This window comes from Tasmannia lanceolata, unplaced genomic scaffold (assembly GCF_043159265.1).
Source record: "Tasmannia lanceolata isolate RefF3 unplaced genomic scaffold, GAP_Taslan_0.1 ptg000012l, whole genome shotgun sequence".
Taxonomy (NCBI): Eukaryota; Viridiplantae; Streptophyta; class Magnoliopsida; order Canellales; family Winteraceae; genus Tasmannia; species Tasmannia lanceolata.
Window position 1 is genome coordinate 26,871,988 of NW_027518689.1, and position 24,546 is coordinate 26,896,533.

The following is a 24,546-nucleotide window of genomic DNA, read 5'->3' on the forward strand; positions in this document are numbered from 1 at the left end:
AATCCAGAAAATATACGGCTAGAACAAGATGAAAATTACAGAAACGAAACTAGAGTTGAATTGAAGGATTACATTCAAAGGAAATATAAAGCTAGAAGGATGTGTCTCTAGCTCAGTGGGTCAGGGCTTTGTTCTTCAACCTTGAGGTGGGTGGTTCAATCCAAGCTTACATACCAAAAAAAAAAAAATGGAAGATTTTAAATTTCGGCCGAAATACCGGAATTTCAGATTTCGACCAGGACCAAAATTTAAAACCAAAACCGAAATTTAAAAATTTGGGCCAAAATTATAAGATTTACACCAAAATTCCCACCGAAACCGAAATTTCGTTTTCGACCAAGGCCAAAATTGAAACCAAAACCGAAATTTCAAACCATGGAAGGAAGTGAGGATCTTATATCGAAGACTCCTTCACAACTCATCCATGGAGGAGTAAACACCAGCTCTATGAAACCACCAAAAACCTAAGTATTTACATCATCAAGGAATGCCTCACAAAACAGCATATGGGTATATATAGATGATGTAAGATTTTAGACCATTGCCAACTATGATCCAGCTATCATGATAGTTATGACAACCCATGGATAATGGCACACAAGTTAGGCCACATAGGCAGTTACATGGCAGTTAGGCTACATAGGTTGTTACATGGTAGTTACACGGAGTTAAGTCACATCATCAAAGGTAGTTACATGACAGTTAGGGGGAAGTGATATATCCGCCCCTTTTGATTACTTGGGACACCCAGCAGCAGTGTATCAATGACTGCAGAGGGGCTGATGTACTTCACGTCAGAAGAATTCAATTGGGCTGATTACCACGTACAATGGTGCTGGGTGACCCAAATCATCAAAAGGGGCAGATATATCACTTCCCTAGTTAGGCCACATCATCAACGGTAGTTACATAGTAGTTAAATCACAACATCAAAGGTAGTTACACCGTAGTTAGGCCACATCATCAAAGGTAGTTATATGGTAGTTAAAGAGTAGTTAAGTCACATCATCAAAGATAGTTAATGGAAGTTTCAAAGGTGCTCGGCCACATTATAATTGTTACCAGGTTATTTGATACTCTCGGTCTTGGCTATGATTTTTGAAAGGAGTGAACAAAATAGGACTCAGTCATTGATTGAGAGTTCCAGAAATAGATCACTGGTCTGAGCTCTCAATTCAGATTTCCTAAGCCTGCCAGTGTTTTCATGTAGTTGGGTTTGATAAATTCCAATGTTCTCAGTTCTAGATCATTAGATCTGTCCAATGCCATACGATTTTCTGAGTTTAGTTACAGTAAATCTGAATGATAATTCCTACCAGAATTTCGTCCATATTTCTGCAGTTTCCTGAATCCGAGAACTACTTTGAATCAAATTTCAATGATCCTGAAATATTCTCCACAGCTGGACATATGCTTTCTTGTTCAACAGTTCATTCCATAATTGTTATCCTCTGTTAATTGAGTTGACATTGCTGGTAGAACTTGGATCTACCTTAACGGACACCAACAGAAATATACAGGTCAGTTAACTGCACTCTGAAATCCAAATCCAACGTTAACAACTGTCATTCATACAATTCAGAATTTCAGTCAATTATCCATGGGAAAATCATCCATGAATTGCTATTTGGGATTCTATTTTTAACCTTCCGTTCAGCTGCAGTTCCACAAAAACTATCTAAGAGAAATAGGATGAGCATCTGGTGCACATTTCCTTGTCTCTACGTTTTTTCCCTATCAGTTATTCTGCACTCAAGAACAGCCAATTTTGTTTCTTTGTTAGTGCTACACGTAACCTGTAAGTGAGCATAACATCAATCTTAACCTCAATCATAAGTGAACAACCTCGGATCTAGCTGGTTTTCATCACAATTGTAAGGGTTATCTATATGAAGCCCCTTCCTCTTCATTTGTCATGAGATTTGTATTTTGATATTTGAGAATTTGAGAGTCTCTTGATTGGAGAGAGAGAGAGAGAGAGAGGGAGAGAGAGAGAGAGAGAGAGAGAGAGAGTTGGATGCTCTTCTTCTCCTTGTTATGCCCCTCTTTGATTAGAGTAGTGCTCTAGTCATTTTCCATCATATTGCATGCAACATTTGGCGCTAACTCAGTTCTACATTGGTTTCCGGAGCTCCCACATCTCCTCGCTTGATCCAAGCTTCAAGTCAAGAAAGAAACCAAGGACAAATTACAGAGATTTCAGATCTGTTCGTGCTTGTCATCTTGCTGGAAATCTGCTGATTTTCAACTGAATTCTTGTTGATTTTCACCTCAAAACAGATCTGTAAGTTTCTTTGCACACTTTAAATTTCTATTTCGAGAACTAAGAAAATTTGCGACAATTCTCTGAGAATGTGATTGGAAAATATGTTAGAGATCAGATCTGTCACGGATTTTATCCTAATTTGAAGATAACCTGTGAGATCTGGTTAGTTCCCTTAAATCTGAAATTCATTTTGAAGATTGTGAAGGCATTCACCTAGCCACCTGCATCACTCAGACTAGACTCGAAAAGGTTATGACCAGCTTAGCTACCAAGAAAAGCAAGAGAGAGATTACAAAAACAAAAACTAAGCACAGTAGCAAATGCTTTAAAAGCATTAGTAAATTAGTCAAAAATATATTAAAATTGAATAAAGTGTTCATAGAATTTATTAAGAATACAAAGAACTGATAAAGATGAAATCAGATATGTGTATAACTATGTTGTATAAGTAAGGGTGTGAGTCTTGGAATCCAACAGGCAACATGAGTTTCGAGTTTCGGATTCGGCAAATCTAGAAAGAAAGATTCATGGATTTGTCAAAATATTTTTAATCAATTCTCAAATTTCAATTTTTAACATGATAATATGATTACCATTCAAAAAAAAAAAAAAAAAAAACATGATAATATGATTATACTCAACTCAACTCAACAAAGCCTTTGTCCCAAACTAGTTGGGGTCGGCTAAATGAATCATTTAGAAAAATGTCATGAAGAAGGTGAAAGGAATCTACCTGGCTCTAATCCTGGTTCTAGTTGGGTTCTTCTACGTGGATCATTTTCTTCCATTCTATCCTATATATGGTCATGTTCTCTGTTATGTTCCTAGCTATCAAGTCTTTCCTCATTGTTTCCACCCAAGTTGTTTTCGGTCTGCCCCTACCTCTTTTTACACTATCAATTTGGCACGAGTCGCCTCTTCTCACCGAAGCATCCAAAGGCCTACGTTGGATATGTCCAAGCCATCTTAAGCGGTGCTCTCTCATCTTCTCCTCAATTGGTGCCACCGCCACCTTTTTACGAATGTCTTCATTTTTAATTCTATCTAACCTTGTGTGGCCGCACATCCATCTAAGCATTTGCATCTCCGCTACACTCATCTTATGCACATGCTGCTTCTTGGTGGCCCAACATTCTGAGCCGTACAGCATGGTTGGCCTCACAGCTATCTTATAAAACTTTCCCTTCAACTTGGTAGGGATTTTACGGTCGCACAGAACTCCTGAGGCAAGCTTCCACTTCAACCAACCTGCTCTTATTCTATGTTTAACATCATCTTCAATCTCTCCTTCCTTATGTAGAATAGAGCCAAGATAGCGAAAGATATCCCTCTTAGGTAGCTCCTGTCCAGTCATATTTACTACATCCTCATCCTGCATCCTTACATTACTAAAGTTGCATTCCATATATTCTGTCTTAGTCCTACTCAGTCTAAAACCTTTGGATTCCAAAGTAGTTCTCCATAACTCTAATTTATCATTTACTCCTGCTTTGGTTTCGTCGATTAATACTATGTCATCTGCAAATAACATACACCACGGCACCTCATCCTGGATACCCTCCATAAGCTCATCCATAACTAGCGTAAAAAGATAAGGGCTTAGAGCTGATCCTTGGTGCAGTCCTATTGTAATTGGAAACTCACTAGACGTGCCATCCGTGGTTCTGACACTAGTTACTGCTCCATCGTACATATCCTTAATCACATCAACATATTTAGTAAGCACTTTTCCTTTCAAGGACCCACCACATAACACTCCTGGGAACTCTATCATACGTTTTCCCCAAATCAATGAAGACCATATGAAGGTCCTTTTTATCTTCTCTAAATCTCTTCATTAACCGCCTGATCAAGAAGATAGCTTCCATAGTCGATCGTCCTAGCATGAAGCCAAACTGATTCTCTGACACCATAGTCTCTTTTCTTAGTCTATGCTCAATTACCCTCTCCCAAAGCTTCATGGTGTGACTCATTAGCTTAATTCCCCGGTAATTGGTGCAACTATGAACATCCCCTTTATTCTTATAAATAGGTACTAATGTACTCTTCCTCCACTCATCAGGCATCTTCTTAGTCTTCAAAATATTGTTAAATAATCTAGTTAACCAAATCAAACCCATATCACCCAAGCATCTCCAAGTCTCAATAGGAATATCGTCAGGCCCCCTAGCCTTACCTAATTTCATATTTTTCATAGCTACTCTTACCTCTGATGTTCGGATTCTACGAACAAACCTCCGATTTGTATTGTCAAAAATGTTATTAAGTTCTCCCAAATTCGCTATAGGTTCTCCATTAAACAACTTATCGAAGTAACTTCTCCACCTCTCTTTAACCTCGTTTTCTTTTACTAATAATCTTTGATCCTCATCTTTGATGCATTTTATATTATTTAAGTTCCTGCTCTTCCTTTCTCTCATCTTAGTAAGCTTGTAGACATTTTTTTCACCCTCTTTCGTCCCTAACCTGTGGTGCAAATCCTTATATGCCTTGCCTCTAGCTTCCCTTACTGCTTTCTTAGCTTCTTTTCTAGCCAATTTATACTTCTCAATGTTCTCCTCATCTCTACACTTATGCAAACATTTATAACACTCTCTTTTAGGCCTAATCGCCTTTTGGACCTCCTCATTCCACCACCATGTGTGTTTAGACGGCAGCCCACTTCCTCTAGATTCTCCAAGTACCTCCCTAGCCACTTTCCTGATATAACTAGGCATCCCATTCCACATAATATTAGTCCCCTCGTCAAGACTCCAAGGTTCTTCTTTAAGCAGTCTATCCTTAAACATCTATAGTTTTTCCCCTTTGAGATCCCAACACCTAGTCCTCGGATGTCTAAAATCTCTATCTTTTCTCCTCCAATGTTTGATGCATATATCCAACACCACTAGCCTATGTTGTGTGACTAAACACTCCCCAGGTATGACTTTACAATCTTCACATGCAGCTCTGTCCTCTCTCCTGGTGAGGATAAAATCTATTTGGCTACAATTGTTGCCACTGCTAAAGGTTATCAAGTGTGAATATCTTTTCTTGAAAAAAGTATTGTTAACATCAAATCATATGCCACTGCAAACCCTAAAATATCTTCTCCTGCCTCATTCCTATTGCCAAAACCCAACCCTCCATTAACCCTCTCAAAACCTCCACTAGTTCTTCCTACATGACCATTTAAATCTCCTCCTACGAATAACTTCTCTCCAAGTAGTATTCCTTGGACTACTTCATCCATATCGTCCCAGAATTGGCTCTTGACAGAATCATTTAATCCTATTTGAGGGGCATACGCACTAATAACGTAATTGTCTCTTCACCTAATACTAATTTAATTAGAATAATTCTATTACCCTTCCTTTTAACATCTACAATCTCTTTTTTTAATATGAAAATAAAATATGATATTTACTTAACCTATTAAAATTTTAAAATTATATTATTTGTTATAATCATATTATCACAATTATAACAAATAATATAATTTTAAAATTTTATTAGGTTAAGTAAATATCATATTTTATGTCCATATAAAAAAAACTTACTATAATTATAATGGATACAACTCAAAAACATGTGGTAATTACAACATTGTGGTAGTAGTATTTAGAAAAACATAAATAAAATAAAATAGAAGTGTCAAAGCAAATTCTAATGTATTAGAATCCGACATGTGTACTTCGCCCATTCAGAAGAATCCATGTAACATGGGTGCACAAGCACAACCTGTTTATGTTATAATTTCCAAATCAAAGGATCCAAAGGTTTTTGCTTAGAAATTCAAAAAACTAACATGTCAAAGACAGTCCCCGGTAAATAATGTAGAGAAACAGATAATATCCAAAGGGACAACAACATCATGAAAGTGCCTCAACATTGAGGTTGTAGGTTCAATCCCAGCTTAGCTACCCAGAAAAGCAAGAGAGATTACGAAAAAAAAAAAAAACTAAGCACATTAGCAAATGCTTTAAAAAGCCCTTCCGAACGGTCGGATTCAGAGAACAAAATAAAGCACATCAATAATGTCAAGAAAGACGATGACGAATAAGAAGAAAACAAAACCAAACAGCACATGGCATAAAGAAGTAAAGATGGAGAAAAAGAAAAGGATCATGCCATGGAAGAAGAAAACGAAGTCAAGGAAAAACACAAAGCATCACAGAAAAAGAAGAGGACGAGGAAGAAAAGAAACCACAAAAGAAATCAATTAGTACTAGAAGAAACTAAAAGCGAAGGGTCATGACTCATGAGCCTACTTGCTGGTTTTTCTTGCCAGAGTTGACTACAGAAGGATGTTCCTAGAGAAGAATGCAGCTCATCACGCATCTTCATCACCACAAGAATCCTCATGATTTTCATTCAAAGAAAATCATCAAAAGATGCACGTAAATCTGGAACGCGGATCGTTCCGGTACGTGGTACGGGAACGGGTATGGGGTACGATGAGGGCATATATATATATATATCATTCCATAGTACACACTACATACATTTAATACACAAAATATAATAACCTCATGTATGTCATACATATTTTTTCAAAAAGAAAGTTCCCCTTGGAATATATGAATATCCTTCCATAGTCCAATACTACATCCATTTTATAAACAAATAAAAAAACCTCACGTATGCCCTACATATTTTTTTCAAAAATAAAGCTCTAGTTCCAATTCAACCCAAAATATATAAAATTTGTAGCTCTGTCTCTCCATCTCTCTCTTAGTCTATATGCATCTCTCTCTTTCTCTCTCGCGGGTCGCCGCGGTTCATCATTTTTGGCGATCCAGTTCGCTAGCGAACAACGTTTGGGATCATGCGACCCCGGATCGCGGATCGGAGGGCAGTTGGCGAATCCGGTAACTATGTCTTGTATACCTACTTTGAGTCATGAGACGATACAATCGATTGCATTTATAAATAAGGAAACTATATTGCCACATTCAATTTCCTGTGACTAAAAATATCATTGAGTTATGAAAAAAATCTAATGTCATAAAAAACGAAAAAAAAAATCTAAAAAAACTTGACAGAGTCACGATTGTTTTTATATAAATCTGAGTCTTCTCATATTGACTATGTGATACGTGAATTTGACTTGAATTGAGCAAGTCATGAGTTGATTCGAAAAATCTTAAATCCTTAAAATCGACATAAATACGAAGAAAATGTTATGGAGATGTCCTTTGTAGGATGCCCTCATAGATTCAGCCAACTTCAAGGGGGGCATCAGTGTGTGTCCAGTTGACATTGGGTGTGGGTCCACTTTTTCAGGCAGCCAGACGATCTGGAGAACCTGAACTCCATCAATCACTTATCATGTGCCTTCATCATCTTCACCACCCTCTCTCGGCCTCACCAAAGCTCCAGTGGCTGCAAAGGAAATTTTCTGAGAACACAGCTGCCTTAGGCGGCCCCAACCCTACAGGGACCTTTAAAACCATGCCCATACGCAAACATCGCTCATGCCCTAAGTCACACTACTTCATCAATGTCCAAGCTTCTTCCAAACCAAATCTCAAGAACAGCCTTTGCACCAGGATCCTCCAATTTAATTTTTTGGTGCCTTCGAGTTGCAACCTTTATATCGTATGACAATAAGAACATGTAATTAGAGGACGAAGCAAGACATGGATTTGAAAATGATGTGAAATAAGAGCAAAAGAAACTTGCTAGTTATCCTTCCAATAAGCACCAACTCACTGTTGGCAAACCAGTGGTCTGATATTCATCTTGTCCTTGTTAACCAAACCAAATCATCACTGATGTCCTGCGACTTTATGATCAACAACGTTCAGACTCACATTTCAGCCGGAAAAAAGATCAACCTCATTATCAATCGGATTCTAACAGAATGAGAAAAACAAGACAAAACTGCTGACTTTCTATGCGATTTCTATAAGTAGTCCATGGGAGACTGCACTCATGTGTTACGGTGCAAGGAGACCAATCCTATTCTCATGCAATTTCTTCCTCTCTTGCTAGCTTTGCATATTCCAAGATTTTAGATCATTACACACAGAAAACTACAAACATTACTATGTATTACTAAACATAAGTGCAAGAATGACATATTTGAGTGCCTTCAAGGGGCAAACTTCGAATAGTTTAAGGTCATACATTATTCAAACCCCTTGTAATAATAGAATATAGAAATCTATACTAATTTAATCAAGGAGAAAAATAAGTCACAATATGTACAAGGTTTAAAAGCAAAGAGACAGAGAAAAGGAAATAGTAATTAACCAAATAAAATTTATATTAGAATTAAAATAGTCTAACCATGATGCTCAGCCATGTATTTCAGTTCGTTTAGTAAGTAGATATCTCCTCAGAAGAAAATAAAAAAGGTCTGCTATATGACATCACCGCTCAATTTCCCTAATGTTATATACCTAAAAAGGAGGCAACATATAAGAGTAGTACTTTATAGCCCATTTTCCTTGAAGCTAATTTGGAGTCAAATTATTTTCGTACAGAAGCGGTGCGAGAGGCCAAATAGTATTTTGGCAGCAGTCCTAATCCAGTGTAATGGATTAGTAGGACTAAACTGCATATTTTTATGACCACCTTGGGCATTTTTCTTTGAATCTTTTCCCATCCTGTTAAAAATTATATGAAAAATTACACCCTGGTCCCAATTTGAAACAATTTTGAAACTACAATGGATGGATCAAGAGTGACAATTCTCTTAGAAGTAGAAACTTAAATAATAATTGACTTTTGATTCTGAAGAATGTACAATGCAAAAAGAAAATCCACGAGAGAGACCCATATAGTATTCCCAAAAAAGTTAAAGCACATGTTTCACTAATAAGTTGTTTTTTGGTTTAATAAGTGCATAATCAAGCAGTGACTTTCTTGATCAATCATTAGATTAATTAGACTCCTCAAAATAATATGTAAACCTTGAAGCTATCCCTCACGTGAACAATTTCCCATAAAAATATAAAGTAAGAAATATGGATGCAAACAGCGGGAATGAACAATATATCATGAAGCAGTTCTCAACAGATAAACATATTAATCACATAGTTAATATTTAAAAGAAAACATAGCCCTCTATGACAAGTATCCCAGCTTGAGATTGCATGTTTCCATCACCCAATAGTTCATCAGGGCTATTCATGGATTTTCAGAGATATGGCCCCAAAAAGAGGGATATTTCAAAAAAAAAAAACCTACTTCCAGAGATGTACATTTCCCATTGTTTGGAACAATGTAGAAAACAATTCTAGTTCAATGTAGTAAATGAATTTATGGTTAACACTAGGCATTACATCTTACAACTGGGCTGAATTGTAAATATCATTTTATCATCAAGAAACCATAAAATCACATGTCTCCTTTATACTAACCAAACATTGCAAGATCTACAACTAGTTCTACAAGATAAGCAATCAGCCATTTTCATGTAAGCCAAAAAAATGTCCATTTAACCGCATCTGACATGATGCCCACAGACCAAAAACAGATCCCTTACCTCTAAGGTATAGATAAATGCTACATACGAGGAACACCCGGTAGAACATATACCGCAATATATCACGATTAGTCAGGATCTGTCATGCATGTTGATAATGATGCAACTTATACAAAGATACTTTCCCAGCAGCATTTCCTATGGACATGAAACCACCACCAGGGCTAAAATCCAAACAGGAAGGATGATGCAGGGTCTGTTTCGGTGCAGGCCAGTTTGAGAATACATTATAAGACGGCACATGTATCAGTTTTAAACTGTTTTTCTGCATGCTCGAAAATATAGCCAATATCTGAGCGTCATGATTGAATTTCAAGCCGTCAACCTTGGTAACAAGATTTTCAATGGACTTTATCGGCCTTCGCTTGCCCCCTAAAAACTGTTCTCTGTTATAAATATTCACGATCCCACTACTAGACCCCGCTGCAAACAAAGAACTGTCTGGGGTAGTACAAAGGGCTGTTCCAGTTATACACCCTTCATCAATAGCCTTATGGAAGCACATTCTTGTTCTCAAATCCCAATGGTAAATATGGCCATCACCACCAGAGCTAAGTAGCTGCCGCCCATCATCGGCAAAGGCCATAGAACGAATAGTTCCATTCATTTTTAGAGTGCCAATCAGTTCCTTTGTTTTGGATGAAACCAATAGAATATGACCTTCATTACCCGTGAATGCAATGGTACTAGAATCAGGGGAGATTTCAAAAACTTCAAGGCTCTTCTCCTCTCTACCTACCAAGGGGCCCACTTTATCAACTTTAGCTTTTACCAAATCGAAGCTGTAAAAAAACTTTCTCCTTCCCGCAATAATAATCTGCGATCCATCGGGTAAGAAAGCTGCCTTGCGAATGGGGCAATCCTCAATAAAAATGCTTTGTATTTTGGTGTTACGCTTGCCATCAATCTGAAAAAGTTTAAGCCGCCTATCTAATCCACCAGCAAGTAGCAATTGGGCATTTCTGTGAAACTGAACCGATTTTATTGGACCATTAGAGGGGTCCTCGGCATTTGCATCTTTCAGCCTTGAATATTCAAGTAGTCCAGGCAACAGTTTGGTACTTTTTTTCACAACAAGATCTTCATTCGTTCTAAGGATATCGTCCCCTTCCATATCCTCATAACCATGGAAAACTACATCCCTATTTTCTTCATCAGATTCATCACTATACAACCCACCATTCTTAGATTTTGCACCGAGCTGTGCCCACTCCGTCCCGGGGTTCAACTTAACGTGTTGGGCTCTCAACCTAGACACATAATCACTACCCGAAATCAATCTCTCATCAGCCTCCCTTATCAATTTCCGCAATCTATTCACTTTAGTTATATCCACATTCGTCCTTTCTTCTTCATCATCGACCCACACAGGTTTCTTCTCCCTCTCAGCATCTTCATCTTTCGTTTCATCTCGAAATTCTATATCTTCATAACTGAGCTCTTCCCCGTTTGCTGATCTATCGGTAAAAAACAAAGCAGTGTCTCCATCAATCCCCTCTATTGCTCCCTCCTCTGCTTCTTTTCCAAACTCGACCGGAGAGTAAAGAGATCCAAACAAGAAATTCTCCAAACTCTTCATTTCCTTTTGCTCAATTTCTCGTTTCTTTTCATTTAAGGAAGGATCGTGTTTTTTCCTTTTCTTATTACTCTTCAAACTAACAGAAGTGTGCTCAATCTTAAGTTCAATTTCTTCATTCTCCTGATTGATGGGAGACCCATCAATCTCAGCATCCCTTGTAACCTCTACAGATTGCTTTCTAGAAGGCGCATTTTGAGAAATTAAACTCATCTTGATACTAACTGCAAAACCAAACACAAGATGATGATTCAAATTGAGCATAATCAAACACAAACCCGAATAAAGAAACAGCAAAAAATACGAATTAGCAAAACACCATCTACGTGGACTCGATTTTGTCGGTACTGTCCAACCGAATCCAATTCAATTGTTTACTCATTCAATGAGTGAATTTTCAAGTTCACTCATATTCCGGAAATACAGAAACAACGGAATTCCATGCATAAGAAGAATTATAACCAAATCAAGAGCTTCAAACCCAACAAACCCAAAACTACATTTTCCTTCTATCACAAAAAAAAAAAAAAAAATGGAATCCCGCAACTGCACTCAAACAAACTAAAACGACCCAAACTTGCTCTTTCCCTTTGATCTCAAAAACAAAAACCAGAGGAACATGAACTCCAATCCCAAGCCCCTACTGCTTTAGGCTCTGTTTCTTTCGATGTAAAACAAATTTTGTGTCGAAAGAAACTGAGCCTTGGTAACAAATTACATGAAACATGAACAACAAGCCATTTTCACCCAAAAAAAAAAAATTACAGGCATACGTAAATCCGCTGAATGGAAAAGAATTCGATAAAACCTACAAACCAAGGCAGGAAAAAAACCAAGTTGAGATAGAGAGGGACCGATCCAATTTGACATATGTATTAGATTTGGGCCCTTTTTTTTTAATGGTTTGGGCCCATAATATAGCAAAAATGACATGGAAGCCTACTTGGACTTGGACCCTCCATTAAAGATAGCAGAAACCCATTGATATTCTCCACATCGAAAACATAACCGAAAACATAAACCCTGTTTTGACTTTCTCCGAAAAGAAAACAGAAAACAAGAGAGATGGAGAGAGAGAGAAATAGAGAGCGAGAAACTAGGGTTTAGAACTAAAAACCCTAGAGAGAAATAGAGAGTACCTGGTTGTTTAGGTTTGTTTTGATGCTCGGGAGGTTGAAGACAACGATGGAAGCAGGGCACAATCTAGGGCTTCTCACAATGGCCTCTCGAATGGTTGCGAGAAACTAGGGTTTTAGAACTAAAAAGTAGGGTTGCAACTCGGGCCGGGCGGGTTCGGTTTTTCATAACCCTACCCTACCCAACAAAACAACCTCAGGTCGGGTCGGGTTGGGTTTTTTTTGGGTGGAAAACCCATGATTTTTAAACCCGGCCCTACCCAAGATAGTTTCTTGGGTCGGGTTGGGTCAGGTCGGGTTTTTTTTTTTTTTTTTTGGAAAACCCATGATTCTTAAACCCAGCCCTACCCAAGATAGTTGGTCGGGTCGGGTCGGGTCGGGTTTAAGAATCATGGGTTTTCCACAACAACAAAAAAAAAAAAAACCCGACCCGACCCGAGAAACTATCTCAGGTAGGGCAGGATTTAAAATCATGGGTTTTCCACAAAAAAACCCAACCCAACCCAACCTGACCTGACCCAAGGTTGTTTCTTGGGTAGGGTTGGGTTATGAAAAACCCGAACCGGCCGGCCCGAGTTGCAACCCTACTTTTTAGTTTTAAAACCCTAGTTTCTCGAAACCATTCGAGAGGCCATCACGAGAAGATTAACAACTTCATGCAAAGCTGTCTCTTTTTTATTCCAGATTGTCCTAGTTAGCTCTAAACCCACTTTAAACCGGCTAATAAGATTAGCAAAAGTATGATTTAAACTTTTCCTAATAATCAACTCATCAGTGGCCAGACTGTTCTATAGACATCCATAATGGAGCAATCTTTCAACAACCAGTTACAATCACGGGGAGCTAATAGTAATTGATTCACTATCCTAATCAAGAGTTAACACAAGAGTCAAAACGTGTGCGATAAAAAAAATCCTTATAAGCACGGATAAAACAATTTTGATGTTTCTTCATAATTTCTCAAAAGAAGAGGGTAGATAAAACAACATATCATTGTCAAAATCCAAAGGACCTTTCTCTTTTGGATTTAGTAACTTGAGTCCAATAGTCAGTTTTGGAACTCACACTCAGTTCTCAAAATCCAAAACAAATAGGGGCTTAGGGTTTATATATGTTTTTTCAATGGTATATATATATATATATATATATATAAGGTTGGATACTTCATATATGGTTATGGCCTGCATAAAAAGAAGAGATATTTAAAGAAAAAAAGAGTACATGAATCATTATCCATAGCTTCTACAAGAAGGAGATACACAGTTACTATCATTCAATAGAAGACCAAAGAGACAACAACTAAATCCTACAAGGAAAGATCTGAATTGAGAGAGATGGTTTTTGGCACATCCATCATGTTGACATTAACCCCATCATGTTACCATTTGTACATGAAGTTTCACTGGGTAATCCGAACCCCATCATGTTGACAATAACCAGTTATGGAAAGGGGTTTTGGCACTTTTTCAAAAAAAGGATCTGAATCGTAAGAGAGGGTTTTTGGCATTAACCCTATCATGTTGAAATTAACCCTATCAAGTTACCATTTATACATGAAATTTTTTGACAAATCAATGTTGCAGAGAGAGAGAAAGAGAGAGAGAGAGAGAGAGAGAGAGAGAGAGACCTTGGTTTAGACAGAGTGGGAGGGAAGAGTTCTCGTCCAGCTGAGGAGAGGAGACGAAAGCCGGTAGAGAGAGAGAGAGAGAGAAAGAGAGAGAGAGAGAGAGAGGGGTTTAAGGAGAACTTAGGGTTAGGAGGTTGCAACTCGGGCCGGGCGGGTCGGGTTTTCTAAAACCCTACCCTACCCTACCCTACCCTACCCGAGAAACTATCTCGTGTCGGGTCGGGCCGGGTCTATTTTTTCTCGGGCTGGGTCGGGCTTTTTCATATCATCACCTTTTTTATGACGGCCACTTAAAGTCTTAAACCCAGCCCTGTAAAGACATCAATTCAATAATTTTTTTAAGAAAATATTACAAAGGTAGCAAGCAACTAGAGAACCTACAACAAACCCCACAATGGATGAGCCATAGCCACATATGGATGAGCCATGGCCTAAAGATTATTCCTTTTTGTTTCTGTCATGCCACATATGGATGAGCCATGGCCCAAAGATCATTGCAGTCTTCATTGTCCAATAGGAAGACTTCTATTCCTGATCATTCTTTGCTTCAAAATAATGTCCATCTGCCTGTTTTTGCCAAGCCAGACTTTGGTTAACTCTTTTAGAAGGCAAAATAAAAGTTAAAGAGGCCCTTAACAATGAGAAATGCTATGGTGTCCACTGGACAATCCTTTTTTTTTCCACCCATTAATTTATTGAACACAAGGTTTGTGAAATAGAGGTTCGAAAAGTAAGAAGAGCACCGTGCAAAATTCTCCACAAATCAGAGGATTAGGATGATTTTATGCAGGAGATGAGGCTCATCTATCGTAGCCCCTACTATATGAATGGTAGAAAAATGGAAAATAAAAGAAAAATGAAAAAAAATCCACCACAAAGAAACCCTAGAATAAAAATCCACCAAACTGTTGAACAGAAAATAGAATATAATCCGTACAAACATGCCGGTTCGACCATTCAAACAATCATAAGAATTGAAAAATATATAAATTAAATCAAGATCTAAAAACAAAAGACAAAAAAAAAAAACAGAGAAAAAAAAATCAAACATATCTTGATAGCATCTCTTAATCAATACCTTGTCCTTGAATCTGAATATCTCTTGGAAGATCCGAAGATTTCTTCGAACCCTAAATGCTTCCCGCAAACCCCTGCAGACATGGAAACCAAACCCTAATAAATTGCAGATTTTTCTTTCTCCGAGAGAGAGAGAGAGAGAGATACCTTAGTTTAAGCCGGAGGCGGTTCAGTTCCCGTCGTTGGTGAGATGAGAGAGGGGGAGACAAAGGCGGAAGTAAGAGAGAAAGAAGGGCTAGGGTTAGGAACTTAGGAACTTAGGAACTTACGATTGTGGTTTCTCTTTTTCGTCCGTATAACTTATAATTAATATTAAAAAAAGGAATAAATGCGGGTTTCCAGGTCGGGGCGGGTTTTCCACTTTTAAAACCGGCCCAACCCGAAAATCACTCGGGCTTTGGAATATTAAGCCCGGCCCAACTACTTACCCGGACACTTTGAACCCGACCCAAGTTGCAACCCTAGTTAGGAACCCTACTAAAAACCCTGTGGACAGCCCCCTTCTTTTAAAAGATATGGGCTCATTCCCACTAAGCAATCCTGACCGTTGGATAGATGTAATTCTTTGTTTCTCCTAGACCCGGCAAATGGGCGGGTTAGGTTGGGTTGGGTTATCCGCGGGTCATGCGGGTACGGGTCAAACGGGTTGGGTAAAAAATGACCCGCATCTAGACCTTGCAAAAAGTGACCCCAACCCGCGGGTCTACCCGACCCGCCCGTAATTTACGGGTCCGGGTCACTAAATCATCACCCGTTGAAATTTTGACCCGACCAGGCCCAACCCGTAAAAACTGGGCCGGGTCAGTGGACCCACAAGTGCCGCGAGTGCCCGTAAAAACACAAATGTCCGAGATTTTATATGGTGTAAGCCCTTATAGTACCATAATTTTCAGAGACTACCGTACTGACCAAATCATAGGATGATCTAAAATGTCCATATGATGGAGCACACCATAGATAGGTCACCCACCAAAAATCATTTCTATAGGATGATCCTAGCCCTCCAATCTATGGATGTTTCCATAAATAACAACATGCAATTCCTCTGTAGATCATAGGGCTAGGATCATCATATGGAAATGATTTTTTTGGACACAGCCTATTTATGTTATGTTGCATCACATGGACAGCTTGGATCATCCTATTATAGTGTTGGAATAAAAACAGTAAAAAAAAAAAAAAAGGGTGATCCGCGGGTCCACCCGACCTATACGGGTGGGGTCCGGGTTCACCAAATTGTGACCCGTAAAATTCGGGGTCATTATTTACCCGACCCGGACCCTTACTAGTGGGGTGAAACCTGGCCAGGTCTACCTGCATCCCTATGGGTCAGCACTTAGGTGACCTGTACCCACTGTGGGTGGGTTGGGTCAACTTGCGGGTAACCCGCAATTTTTTGCCAAAGAGTTTTCTTTTGGGCGGTGATAAATTCACCCCCTAATTTTCAAAATGGATGGTACATTTCACACCATAAGATTATCCAAACCGTGCATTTGATGAGTCACAACGTAAATAGGTTGTGCCCGAATAATCATTTCCATAGAATGATCTCAACCATCTGATCTAAAGAGGGACTCACATTATGGAAACTTCCATAGATCGGAGGGTTAGAATCATCCTATGATAATGATTTTTTGGGCACAACCTATTTACATTGTGGCCCATCAAATGGACGGTTTGGATCTTCCTATGGTGTGGGCTGTACCATCCATTTTGAAAAATAGGGGGTGTATTCAATTTAATTCCACTATCCAGCCACTCAAACCAAAATAGAAAAAGAAAAGAAAAAACGAATTACGGTTACCCACGGGTTTACCCGACCCAACTCATGTTTTGGTGGCTTGGGTGACCCGCGGGTCAATTTTGATGAGTCACTCAAATGTCAACCCGTACCCACAAATTTGCGGGTGGGTTGGGTCGACCCGCATGCACAGGTCAATTTTGCCAAGTCTAGTTTCTCCTGGCTGTTTGCATTACCGGAATTAGGTGTTGGAATGGGCATCCTAATCTGATTCCTCCCAATTCGTCCAATTCGGGCGTTTGTAGGGGTTTCAACAGATCCACTTCGGATCGGATATACCTATGTCTTAGTCACGATCCATTCAAATCTCTTATTGGTCAGATCAGATTTAGAGTTTTCTTCGGATCCTACTTCATACGTCTCAGTCATGATCCATTTCAAATCAGGCCATCCATCAGAGTGTCCTAGTAGGTCCTACTTACAATTTACAAAGTTAAAATTCTCAAAAGAGGGCAAATGCAAACATGATCAGTAGCTGGAAGGGTGAGCCGCATGCGGTGACAACACAGTGGGCCAGGGACTTGGGTTCGTTGGTTGCAGAAGGAAGAGAAGCGGGGGACTCGAGACTTGAGAGATGAATGAAAAAATACTAAAAATAAGAACTGTTCGCATATTGCTTATTTTTAATAAAATACTCTAAAATGATACTTAAAGTTATAAAAAATTGGAGGGTATTTTCGTAAAATAGTAAAATAAAATCGGATTTAGGACTGTCCAACAGGCTTTTGTTGGTTGTTTAGGGTTTTGTTGGTTGTCTGGATCTGATCGGTAATAATTTCAGATTCTATGATTGGGTCCCAAAATGTGTACATGGATCCTAATAATGTCTTGATCCTGTCTGTTTAAGTTTGGATTCTGCTAAATGTTGACCTGGGATTCTCTCGATCAATTTTGAAAAGGCCCCAAGCATACTCGTTGCCAAATTTAACATGTGCGCACACATCTGGATATTGTACACTTGCATTTGCTATGTCTCCAACCTGACTAAAACCTTGGCGGATATACTACATGGCTAGGTCCAACGAAGAGACACAACTCATGGTAACTCAGCTAAGGCAGCCGGCCCTTACTGTGAAACTACAAATTACTTCAAAAGCTTAAGTTGTTAGAGTTGGTGTTAGTTAATCATTTATACTTCAACAATCCTAGGGATGGAGCTAGGAATTTACACTCGGGGCCGGACTAAGATGATTATACCTGGGGGAGCAGACTAAGATGATTACATTAATTTACACTTCTTTGGCGAGGGGGGTCATTTGGGAGCGGTGGCCTCCCCACACTATATGTGCCTCCGGCCCTTCTTAATATCAAAGAATTGCTAGGATTTGAACTAGGACCTGCCGTGAGGCAATATCTCTGTTACAATGTGAAACAACCAATTACTTCAAAAGCTTAAGCGGATAGAGTTGTGTTTGTTAATAATTTATAATTCAACACTCACCCTTATCCAATTACAACTTACATGCATCTAATTTACCTTAGAGCCCAAATTAGAAGCTTGTTGAGTGAGTGGTGTGCAATAGCAAGTCCTATGTCGATGTCATCTTTCCTTTTTCATGGATAGTTATAACCTCATTTTAATGCTTGACACTCATGGTCACGTGGTCTGCTATTCTTACTATTCTACATCTAGGATCGAAGGAGATTAGGTTGTCATTGGAATTGTTCTTAGTGGTCCTATTTCCCTTTCCAAGGATATCATATCCTCATTTTAATACTCGATGCTCAGATATATGGATGTGTGGCCTGCCATTTCCGTTATTCCGCAGCAATGATTGAAGGTGGTAAAGTTATTTTAAAAACAAAACCCCAGAACATTTTGGGCAGGGAAATTTTAATAAAGAGCAACTAATGGAGCCACAGCCTTTGTAATGGCACAAAATGAAAATAAATGTGCCAACTTCATTCCTCAAACTGATGTCTAACAAGTGGTCCTCGTCTTCTTCTTCTTCCTAGTGGGGTTGTTCTTTCTCTGCGGGGATAGCAAGCCATGGTTTATTTGCATAGGCTTCCTAGCCCCAATGGGTAAGGTATACTATACAAGCAGTGTACCTAGTCACAAGAGTTTATTCTCGTTGGGGTTTCATGGAAAAGCAATTAAAGATCCCACATCGAAAGGGTGGAAGGATGTGGATTGGCTTATAAGGGCTTGGGCACCCTCCCCTTAACGGCTAACTTTTAAGGGTGAGTTCTACACAAGATAGCCAATCACAAGAACAGCTTATCCAAAGAGTTCTATCCCCATGGAAAACAGCCTCATATCAGATAATCTGATTCTTGTCCAATAAGAAGGTGGATATATAACTCAACCTTTACCCATACTCTGTTTTGTTCTAAGTGATCAACTAACTTATTTTAGCTGATTTATTTAAAATTGTTGCTCATGGATGATGTTGGGACCTGGGTAGCATTCTCCTTTAAAAGCCAGCCGCTAAGCGTGGGTGCCCAAGTCCTTATAAGCCCTTTCACACCACTTTCTGATGTGTGATGTTTTCTTTCCAAGTCCTTATAAGCCCTTACACACCACTTTCTGATGTGTGATATTTTCTTTCGCCTGGAATCCCCACCATGGTTTTTAAATTTCGGACCAAAATCACACATACATGAAACGGGCGTTTATTCCGGTCGAAATTTCGTTTACCCCGAAATTAAAGGGATTTTACTCAAAAATCTCATTTTTTTTTATAATTATTTAATATCTTCTGGAAATTTCGGCCAAAATTCTGTATGAGATAAAATAGGCGTTAATTGGATTTCGTTTCGAAATTTCGGTTTTGGTGAGGACCGAAATGCATTCCAAAACCCAAATTTGAAACCATGGCCCCAACAGATGATTAATTAAGAAAATATTGAGACTGTTGTTTTTTTTCTTTGAAAACTTAAAAATCAAAATATATGTGCGAAAGATGATCCTGAAAGCACTAGCCATTAAGCCATGAGTTCGACAGTACAAACTGAGAACTGCTAGAAAGACACGTCTATGTTAGGGATCTTCAAACAGCCTTCCTTGATAAGCCACGTACCCAACAATGCATTAATGGCCATTTTTATACAAGAATATATTCATTTTAACTAAAATAACAATACAACCCTACTTAATTCGGTCCGCATGGTAAGTGGGCTGTTTGGGACAACTCTAACACAGTATGTCTTGGTATCCTTCACAACACAGTCATGTTCAATTTCTCACTACAAAGGTACTTCCTACACTAGGGCAAATGTTTGAGTCAACCATGGTATTATTTGAGAGAGAGAGAGAGAGAGAGATGGTCACCCTCTACTTGTTTGAGTTCAAACCTATCTGCTGAAGATGATGATGTATGTCTGGAGGATGATCATCGATCCTCGGCCTTTCTGGTTGTATCCAACGACCTTCATCATTCCTCACCATCCCCTTGTTCTCGTCTTGCCTCCAATGCGGTGGCACAAGGTGGTGATCCTTCAAGAAGTCGCACGCTTTGTTAACAAGTGCAGGATCCCTTCCACTAGTAAGAACAAATCGCTGGCCCTTTCCATGGTAGCTGTTTTCATTTTCAATGTATAACATTGGTTAGAAATTTCTACTAGGAAGAATACAATTGATGAGAAAATTTGACAAAATTTTAAAAGCCATTTAGTTAGTCTTAGAGAAGTACTAGCAGACCTAATGCAATATAATAAGGCCCGAACTATTATTACATACTAGGCCCTACTTATGGCTCATCTGGACAATTCATTACCCATTTTGGATCTCTATTAGCACAAAAATCATGTTAATTAGAGAACCCTAAAATCTAATAACATGCAGGGCGCCCATAAAGGGAATTGAGTTGAGTGCGTTCGACACCAGGGTCAAAACAGCCACTTACCTCCCCGACCCATTTTGCATCTAATTGAACTCGGGGAATATGATACTCTCGTTCATGAGAAGCCATTAGGGTTGCAACTTGGGTCGGGAGGCCCACCCGACCCAACCCTAGGAAACCACTTTTCCAACCCAAACCGACCCAACCCGATTTACAATTTCCTCAACCCGACCCAACACCCGACCCGATTTCTAATTCGGGTAGGGTTGGGTCGGGTTGACCCAATTTGAAGAGAAAGAGAGAGAGCACTGGAAAAAAGAAAAAAGAAAAAAGAAAAAGAGGTTAGAGAGAGAGAGAGAGAGAGGAAGTTTTAGTCTCTCAAAAATGAAAAACCCACATGGATATCAATCCAACAAACACATATCTCTAAAAAAAAAAAAAAGGATTAAAAGAAATACCTCTCCCAGTGTTTTGGCTCGGACGTGGAGAGTGGAGACGAAGCCGCCGTGGGGGAGTTAGGATTAGGGTTTGGTAGTGAGGAAGAAAAGAAGTTTTAGTGTTTTACTGTTCTAGTCTTTTAGAAAAGAAAGAAAGAAAAGTCGTGAAAGACTGAAAGTGAAACGTAAAACACTAAATAAGAGCCGGGTTCCAAGTCGGGTTGGGGTGTCCCACACCCCAACCCGATTTGCAATTCGGTTTACAAAATCCCAACCCGGAAAAACCCAACCCAACCCGTCAGGGTCGGGTTCAACCCGACCCAAGTTGCACCCTAGAACCCATGACTCAAACTTTACTAAGAACTTCAGTTTCTAGTCTAAAGTCGATACTTGAAACCCTATACTACCAAAATCCGACCCAAGTTGCACCCTAGAACCCATCGACTCAAACTTTACTAAGAACTTCAGTTTCTAGTCAAAAGTCGATACTTGAAACCCTATACTACCAAAATTTGATTAGATGCAGTTGGGCGAGACCACCTGCAGGGCCTAGCTCAAATGTAGACCCCTGCAATGGTAGCCACAGCCCAGACATCCCTATAGCAAGTGGTAGTCATTCACCCCTAATGGCAAAAGCACTAAAAGGGGATTAACATGGCAGACAAAAGGGTTCAATTTGCGTCTTCTTTATAGGAAAATGACATATTCTCCCTTTTTATTTACTAGTTCGCAAATGGCTCTCACAAGCCCTTCTAGTGTATTTTTCACACACTAGAAGGGCTGTTCCAAGTAAATAAAAGAGGGAGTATATCACTTTCCTTTCTATAGGAAAATGATATCAACACAGCCATGGTTTAAATTTTCGGTTTCGGTGACCCCACAGAAAACCGAAATTTCGGTTCAAAATTTGGTAATTTAGTTCGAAATTTCGGACCGAATTTTTGAAATTCCAAATTTTAGCCGAAATTTTGTAACACCTTTTTAAAAAAATAAATAATGGCACTTAAACAAAATTTCGGACTGAAATTTGGTAAATGGCGAAAAATGAAATTTCGGAAGATTTCGGTTTCGGTCCCCACTGAATTCCGAAATTTCGGATTTCGGTCGAAATTTTAAACCACGAACACAACCATGTTTCAATTGCGAACTGTAACAATCTTTGACAGCTCCTTAAATAATGAATGACAAGATAGCTCAGTTCAATTATTAAAATACAGTTGTGCTGATATCATTTTACCTTTTTATATGGCCGCCTCTGGTTATTTTAGCAAGTGATATATTCGCTCCTTTGTCTTTCCCGGGCCACCCCTCTAGCGTACCATGCTTTTAATACTCCAAGCTGTGTAGGCCGGGAAAGAAAAGGGGGCCAATATATCATTTCTCTTATTTTATTCTTCTTCAAGACTAAGGTTTGGCTGGTCAATAGCCAATGACAAAAGTTTCAGTCTAGAATAATAACAGGAGTACCAAAAATCAAGACAACTGTAAAAACTTAGCATTCAAGAAGAAAGAAAAGTCTCACCCATCAAGCAAATGCAAGTGTGCCTCCAAGTTATGGAAGCAAGAGGGATCACTGGTCTCTTTCAAGAAAGGGGAATGCTTGTGATCGAGAGCCAACTCAACTCCCACGTGACAATAGCTCCACGGCAACCCCTCAGTTAACCTTCGCACGAACGGCATCACATGCTCATTAAGAAATACCCCGGGCACCTTCGGCACCGTGTCATGAACGTTCACAACCCTCAAAACCTTCACTCCTAACCCCTCAATCCTTTCCTTAAATCTTCCATTGCCAACCCTCGGCCCTGAGAAGGAGAACACGGAGACGGGTATGTCAGGCCCATTGGACCCGACCTTGGGCCCGTCGGGCCTGACATTGACACCCGTCTCCGCTATATCATACGCGCTCAGCATTGCTAGCGCGCTCCCGAGACTGTGCCCGGTCACCGATATACTCAACTGCTCGTTGGGGTATTGCTGCACCAGCCGTCGCACTTCGGTTAAGATTTGTTCCCTCGCGGAGTACTTACAAAATCGGCAATCCTCATCCTTTTCGGTATAGAGATTGAGGAATCCCGATTCAACCTTGACCATCGGATCGAGGCACCGAAATCCCTCCGGGGCTACCGGTGTCAAAAAATCCATCAAGTCTGCGATCCACTCGAGTTGTGTCACCGTGCCTCGCCAGGCAATTGTGATGTCTCTGCGGCCGAGGAGCGCTGATGTGGCGTCATTGGATACGGCGACATATCCGATCCAATTGGCGTCCTTGCTCCAGGCATGAGTCCGGCGGGATTTCTTGAAGAAGTTGGGGAGATTCATGTTGGAGGTGGCGTAGATAAATCTGTAAAATTAAGATTGCGTGATCAAATCATAAGCATGTGATTGAACAAATTAAGACCCTGTTCATTTAAGATTATGAACACTGATTGTGAGTTCAAAACCTATTGCTCAAAATCATGTTTAATTTTGGATTTTGAACTCGCAATCGGTGGCCTAATCTTACAGTACCTCTTGACTTCGTAACCGTAGCCGGCCAAGCCGAGGGACTCGAAGAAAATCCGGCGGCTATATTTACTGCTGCCGCAGTACTTGGAGAAGGGATCGAAGTCGAATGCATCATAGCATGCTTGAGCCATCTCCCCGTAGCGTATGAGCTCGGCTCGAAGGAGAGGATCCATTGGATCAAGCAATCCAATCCAATCATCTTGACCGTGGATCTCGCGCCAGCAATCGGTCAATTTCTTATTCGCTTGTTTCTCTATCTCTCCTCCTCCTCCTCCTCCTCCTCCTTCTTCTTCTTTCTCTCTTTCAAGCTCTGTGATGATGGACGGTAGGGATTCATCGATCTTAGGTGAGGCCCCCTGATTTACTTGTAAGGGTATACTTGCTCGGATTGATCCAAACTTGAAACTTAGATATCGTAGGGTTTTACCCAAAAATGGTGTTGGGAGTGGGCTTTCCGATCGGGAAGTTTTCAAGCTATTTGCGTGAAAGGGAATAAGAGCTGTCATAGAGAGAGGAATAGCCATGAACTCTTTCTGGTTGTTGAAGAGTTAAAGGTGGAAGAAATAATATTTGAGTGTTGGGTTACTGTGGATGAACGAGTATATATGCATAAAAAAATGTTGGAAATTGTTCGCACTGTTTTTTTTGCGTAGGTTAGCTGGATGAAAACTGAGACCTTAACACTCCACACTCCCTTGTTTTAATAAGGACACCCAGTCTTTAATTTATTTTGCTTTCAAAGGGAGCTCTTATGGGGTGCAACTTGGGTCGGGCTTAGCCCGAACCGGACAGGTTCAACCCAATTTTGGCTTGGGTTGGGTTGGCATTTACTTAGGTTGGGTTGGGAAATGCCAACCCG

At 39.7% G+C, this 24,546-nt stretch overlaps 2 protein-coding genes and 1 pseudogene across 4 annotated transcripts; all 3 read right to left on the reverse strand.

Annotated features, from left to right (window-relative positions):
- Positions 1-1,493: 1,493 nt before the first annotated feature.
- On the reverse strand, positions 1,494-5,055 carry LOC143888681 (uncharacterized). The gene is made up of 2 exons (XM_077393110.1): positions 4,474-5,055; positions 1,494-1,562 (listed from the first exon to the last, which is right to left on the reverse strand). Exons 1-2 carry the CDS (start codon positions 5,053-5,055, stop codon positions 1,494-1,496), a joined length of 651 nt encoding a protein of 216 aa, XP_077249225.1.
- A 4,492-nt stretch (positions 5,056-9,547) lies between these two features.
- LOC143887769 (Transducin/WD40 repeat-like superfamily protein) lies at positions 9,548-15,416 on the reverse strand. Of its 2 annotated transcripts, XM_077391946.1 has the most exons (3): positions 15,304-15,416; positions 15,158-15,230; positions 9,548-11,540 (listed from the first exon to the last, which is right to left on the reverse strand). In XM_077391946.1, exon 3 carries the CDS (start codon positions 11,527-11,529, stop codon positions 9,823-9,825), a length of 1,707 nt encoding a protein of 568 aa, XP_077248061.1. In that variant the 5' UTR covers positions 11,530-11,540; positions 15,158-15,230; positions 15,304-15,416; the 3' UTR covers positions 9,548-9,822. The 2 variants fall into 2 exon arrangements, with proteins under 2 accessions (XP_077248061.1, XP_077248060.1); XM_077391945.1 differs by lacking the exons at positions 15,158-15,230; positions 15,304-15,416 and adding an exon at positions 14,080-14,196.
- A 4,524-nt stretch (positions 15,417-19,940) lies between these two features.
- Positions 19,941-24,168, reverse strand: LOC143887770 (phospholipase A1-Igamma1, chloroplastic-like; annotated as a pseudogene). The gene is made up of 3 exons (XR_013254366.1): positions 23,691-24,168; positions 22,702-23,523; positions 19,941-20,478 (listed from the first exon to the last, which is right to left on the reverse strand). The product of XR_013254366.1 is annotated as a phospholipase A1-Igamma1, chloroplastic-like (transcript).
- Positions 24,169-24,546: the final 378 nt, after the last annotated feature.